Source organism: Pogonomyrmex barbatus, unplaced genomic scaffold (assembly GCF_055798465.1).
Source record: "Pogonomyrmex barbatus isolate J1 unplaced genomic scaffold, ASM5579846v1 scaffold2, whole genome shotgun sequence".
NCBI classification, from domain to species: domain Eukaryota; kingdom Metazoa; phylum Arthropoda; class Insecta; order Hymenoptera; family Formicidae; genus Pogonomyrmex; species Pogonomyrmex barbatus.
The window spans coordinates 22,544,386-22,550,385 of NW_028297116.1; the positions used below are offsets into that span (position 1 = coordinate 22,544,386).

Below are 6,000 nucleotides of genomic sequence, written 5' to 3' on the forward strand. Positions count from 1 at the left end.
AGGGGCAATGTAGTACTTGTCAAGAAGGTTAAGATTTCCACTTGTACGCTACAAAGTTGCCTCTCTCTTTCTCTTCCCCCCGTATTTCCCTCCGAGAAGAAACTCGAACGTGGTCTCCATACAAAAGCGCGTCAGGAAGCTTGAGGTTTCTAAGAGAATCCGATGCCTCCGCACACAAACTGTGCAAAGGGGTCGAAGCGCAGTCCCATCTGAGTACACGGACTCGAGAGATAATCGTTCGCATTATAAAATTATTTACCCTCGCGCGTGGTTGCATCGCGCCGGGTGAATCTCATGAGAAATTCTAGAACGCGGCAGGTGTTGGGCAGAGAAGGCAATGGCGATTATCATCTGATACTTTTCATTCCTCGGCGTCGCTGTCACGAAGCGCGGTGATTGACGGTTTGCATAAATCTCGACGGTGCTTAACGCCATTCAGGAAGATCACGGGCACGTCCGGTCGTTAAGGAGGCGTTATAACGTATCGCCGAGGCGAGAGAGAGAGAGAGAGAGAGAGAGAGAGAGAGAGAGAGAGAGAGAGAGGAAGTCGCGCCACGTGTGTTATTGCGTCGCTCTCGTAAAGTTACAAAAATTCCAGAACAGAGAGACAGTCCGATGGTAAATTAATCGCGAGATTATTCCCGGAGTTGTGCCGCCGCCCGAGATCGCTAAAAGTAGCGAACGCGAGAGAATATGTAACACGTATATCTCGAAAGTATTTAACTCGGCGGAGAGATATACTAGAGCTACGCGAGGCAGCTGGAGAATCTCTTCTAATTCGCAGAAATTTATTTGCCGCGCCGTAACGTAAGCCGCGGATAAAATGTTTAGCAACTGCCCGGCTTAGCAATTATCGGATATTATATCTACGTGACGCGTTTAAAGTTCATCGGGAATTTACGGTAGTTGGATTTCCAACGCTCGGCGTGGCGCGCAAGAGATTTATGTGCGCAGCCGGTTAATCGTTAATTAGCGCTATCGCGATTAATCTTGAACCTCTCGGGATTTTCCCCGCGCTTTCGTCGTTTCGCTCGATTCGATTTTTCCGCTCGCAATCTCACCACGGAGGCCACGTATGTGACCCAACACGATCAACGGTCATCTATTAACGATCCAAATGATCAAATAGAAAACAATGTAACACTACTGTATATGCGGAATTTCCGTGCGTAGATGATAAGCGTATCCTATTTTTATTTTTTTTTCGCTGTGATATCAACCTTGTTTTTCCGTGCATTTACGCAATTAATATAAATATTCCGCTCTTTCCCTGCAATCAGTGACCTCTTCGGGTATCGCATCGCGTAAAACCGGGCGATTTTACGTCGCGCATATCCGCGTGAAGTTGCGCGTGTTGTCTTTTGCGATTTTCAGAATCATCGTTAAGAAAAAACGTGGGCATCTCGCCGCTTCTGGATCAGACATATAGATGCCATTCGAGGATCTCTCCCCGAACCACTTCCTCTCCAAATGCAACAGCCGCTCGCAGGACACGTCACGCAACTCCGTGATCTGTGTGTGTACATGCATGCGGAGGGCCCTAAACGGCCTTGCATAGTTTCGGAAAGAGACCGTTTCGAACGAGTCTCCACCTACCGTTTTTTTCGCAACGTCCTCTTCGAGAGAGGAGAGCAGCGGGAGTCCCTTCCAAGCGCGGTCGTAAAAGAGTGTATCGAGACGAGAAGCTCCGAGTCTCGACCTCGATCTCGCGGTGGGAGCACTTTCTTTCACGAAGAGGGCCTCAGGGCCGAGGCAAGGGTGGCCCGGGGCCCTCGACAAAACGGAAACGATCGATAAAGCGAGACACAAATTAAAGTACAGTTATGGGTTAAAGAGAAATTCTCGCTGTCGACATTGTCGTCAGGGACGAAATAATTTACCGAGATTCCTCGTTCCGATCTCAAAACCGATTCAATACCGAGCGTAAGAGTCCATTAAAACCCACACAATCGTACTAAAGCTATAATATATTACATGATTCACCATCTCTCTCGTTACTCTCGTGCGTCGTCTTCCCTCTCTTTCCTCTTTCCGTAACACATCCCATAAAATTCAGACGTTACTTCGATTTGCACATTAAAATGTTAAAGGTTTCGTAACACTTTTATATAGCCAAATAATTTTTATCTCGAGCGAGCGAAATTTGTATATAGCACGAACATGATGATGATGATGAAATACAACGGCGAAAGTATTAGAGCAATAATACGATATGTGTTTCCCATTAGAAGTTATTACTTTCTTTCGCCGCGTGTAACGATTTATAGCAAGAAAAGGCTGCATTAGTATTCTTCGCGGTAAATCGGTAAAAAATCGTAGACACGTGTGAAATGGTTCCATAACGAGCGCGTTTCCATCGACGCGCGTGATTTAACACACAATTACGCAAGAGAGTCCGATATGCGAGAGATCCGCGAAAAATTAATTAAAGATAAACCAAAGAGGCGCGAATAATGAGCACATGTTTTTTTTTGTTAATATAACACGTGTGCGATTATGTGGTAACTTTAATACGACGTAAATTAAATGTAAATTTAGTGACGACAAAATCTCGCTTATCTCCCTTCCTGATAAAATGAAAATCTTATAATTTAATTCGATGTACGTTAGATAACCCTCGTAATTTTTTTCTTCGTTCATCACGCCAATATAAAAGTTGTAATGTAATCGTTTATCGGACGTATTAACCCCTCGCGATCTGTCGCGAGACTTTAAGCCGCGCGTAAATAAGTCATTAACGATACTCTTATGATACTCTTATGATACTGATAATTAAATAGATAATTTATTGCGTGATAAAGTTAATCCGTACTTTATACCGTTCGAATTAACTTCGAGACGCAATATCGCCTTATCGATACATCCTTTTGTTGCAAAAGGAGAACCTTCCTCCGAGCTCGCGCGCTTCCATTAAACCCGCGAGTAATCGCATTGAGACACGCGCGTGTCACGAGATACTAATTACCCGCATCCCGCGTTACCTCGCACGCACATTTATCACCTTCGATGATAGATCGCATTCGCACGCTCTCGTACAATAGCGTCAAATCGCGTCCCCCTTTCTCGCGCGCACGATCGGATAATTCGTCTGAAGAAACGAGAGGCTTCTCGCGCGCACGCCAAGATCACTCGTAAAATGCATTTTCTTTTCTTTTTTTAAACGGAGCCTCACTTCTCTTACTTTTATATGGAAGATAGGGCACGTCGGCGATGACGAGGCTCGTCGATCCATTTTCTTACCTTGTTGCTCCACTTTGCAACAACTTTGAATCTCCGATCCGTAATATCTCGTGAAATCGAAAACTCCACGGCATCGCATTCCGGGCGTATCCGATATACAAGAAATAAGATATATAGTATATATATATATTTTTTTTTCCCCTTTATTAAGCCTTTCTCCTTACCTCGCCCGTATATCTACGATCGACTTTCTATGCGACAGCATAATAAATAATCTCTTAGTGATTTAAATATAATTATTTATTTTAACGAATTATATGTAGATTAACGAAATATTTTTTTACGGATTGTAAACTATTGTAAAATTCTTCGTGAAAAGGATGTATTTCTCAGAATAATATTGTTTTTCATTTTCATTTGCGTAGGTGACGCAAGGTCCTAGTTTTGACGTTTTCGTATAAAGAAATTTAATCGAATCGAAAATTAAGAGATTAACGTGTCAATATTGACTACACCTCACAATGTCCTGTTTATGCCATTTTTCAGATGCTACGTTATTAACGACAGATGAATATACGATTAAATTAAAATCGCAAAGAAAGTCGTTAAATTCTCGCGTTAAGCTTCTTACGCAGAGTTTGACGCCGCACTTGTTCATACAGATATAGCCTATTAAATTTGACGATAACAAAAAGCTCATTTTCTCTGTCGGTGTTCATTAGTGTGATCGACTCGAGCGTAAATATTGATAGACATCGAGCGCACGGAAGAGGTTAAGCCCGACCTCCGGAGGTCACCGGAGTCGCGGCAGGTCGGAAGCGTTAGGTTACGCCAAGACAAAGACAACCCAGAAGGAGAAAGAGAGTGTAGCGCGCGATCAAGAGAGAAAGAGAGCGAGAGAGCGAGAGAGCGAGAGAGCGAGAGAGCGAGAGAGCGAGAGAGCGAGAGAGAGAGAGAGCGAGAGAGAGAGAGAGAGAGAGAGAGAGAGAGAGAGAGAGAGAGAGAGAGAGAGAGAAGACAGAAGGAGAGAGATGAAGCCGCGTGTTTCGAGTCGTGACTTACCGTGCGAAAGGCTGTTCCTCGACCTCATAGAGCTCCTCGAGGGTCTGTTTCGAGAGAAGTCTCTCCAGTCTCTCGGGCGTGGGAGCGAGGTGCCCCGGGATGCTGGTAGTCTCGAACAGGCTGTCCGCGGTCATGGTCGTTGTTGCCAGTGGGGTTCCGTTGATGATCTCACAAAAAAAAAGACTTTGGCTTTCGGGAGCCGTTGAACGTAGCACAAAATCCAGTCGTAACTCCAAAATCTTCGGCGCACACACTAACGGCCGTCACGAGAAAGTGTCCTTTGTATTCTTCCTCGGTCGTTCTTTTCTCTTTCTTATTCACCGCCAATCCTTCGATCGCGATCGCGGTGGACGCGAGCGCGCCGCGGGCGCGCTCGTTTCCGTCAACGCCACGGAGCGCGGAATATCGCGTCACTCTCGATCGTCAATGGCACGACCGCAATACACATTTCAGGATGTGGATACCAGCCGCTCGACCGAATTGAACGCAGGCACAAAATATGTGAAATCGTCCGTGAAACTCTGCTCCGGTCCGCTACGCGTCCACGCACTTACCGCGTGAAATTGTCCGCGCGAGCGCGTCGCGCGCACACACGGGACACTCTCGAAACTTTACGTCGCTTCGCCGGAAGATTTCCGAACCGGTTGGGGAAACACGAGCGTCGTGCCCCGTTTCCGCTCCTGGGGTGCGCGTCGTACCGGATCGCGGCAGCCGAGGCACACGCTCTTAATCCCTAACTCGTCCTCGTAACGCGCATTCGTCCACACCTCGCGACGGTTCACCGACAATTGAGCCTGCCGTTGGCATCCCCACTATCGCCGTCGCGCGTACAGGCTAGATGGCGCGGAGTGGGATAGCCGCGATGCCGAGGATCGCCGAGCGTCGGCGTACACGAACGAACGCGGAGCGTTCGAATGCGCGCCCGTTTACTTCCTACTCTCGGGATCGCCTGGAGCATGAACTTTGGATTCAAAACCTTTGGGCGACGTACTAATGTTCCCGGATTCCCCTGATTTCTTCTCTTACTGTGCTCATGTCTAGGCCGAGCGGCCTCGTTTCTTGTGCGTGAATTTGATTTTAGCAAAGTCGGAAGAAACCTGCCCGCGACAGGATTTTTCCCGTCAAATTGTAATCGTTTCGTTTCTCTCTTACAATACTCTTCCTTTTTTCCGTTCTATCGAGTTTAACTACGAGAAAGTACATATACATACGTCTATGATTTCTTCCAATTATCTCGGGCATTTGAATAATAATCATATAAATACAGTTGTATTTTTGTCAACATTGACGTACACGTGTTGGAAAGAGATCGAGACCGCATACTCGTGTAGTCGTCGCATTCTACGCCACGGCGGGCCGCTCAAACTGCATTCAAACGATTTAAATTAAACGAGGAAAAGATGGCCGCGCGCGCTATCGATTTAACAGCTCAGCCATAGGCGTCATAATACTTTTCGTTCTATTTTACATCGTTAATATCTAGCATTTCAGAGTTCATTGAATATGCGCACGCATGCGCGCGCATGCAACAGGACAAGCGCGAAACTTCGTGTGATAGCCTCTCAAGTGTGGCTTATAAATAATTTATCGCTTTCCGGCATCTCTTCTTCGGCCTTTCGAATTTTACGCGCGGTCTCGACTAGACGGGCGTTTCTCCTCCCCTCCCCTCCCCTCCTCTCTCTCTCTCTCTCTCTCTCTCTCTCTCTCTCTTCTCCTTCCGCGCATCCTTCGGACTCCCATATCCTTAAAGCTCGGCCC

At 46.5% G+C, this 6,000-nt stretch overlaps 1 protein-coding gene across 1 annotated transcript in view; it reads right to left on the bottom strand.

The window, feature by feature from the left end:
* The window catches only part of LOC105430293 (uncharacterized), a 90,883-nt gene extending 85,833 nt beyond the window's left edge, over nt 1-5,050 (bottom strand). The window contains exon 1 of the mRNA XM_089076879.1: nt 4,243-5,050. Coding sequence (XP_088933005.1) covers nt 4,243-4,376 — 134 coding nt within the window. The 5' untranslated portion in view covers nt 4,377-5,050. The remainder of the gene's footprint in view (nt 1-4,242) is intronic.
* Between the last annotated feature and the right edge of the window lie 950 nt (nt 5,051-6,000).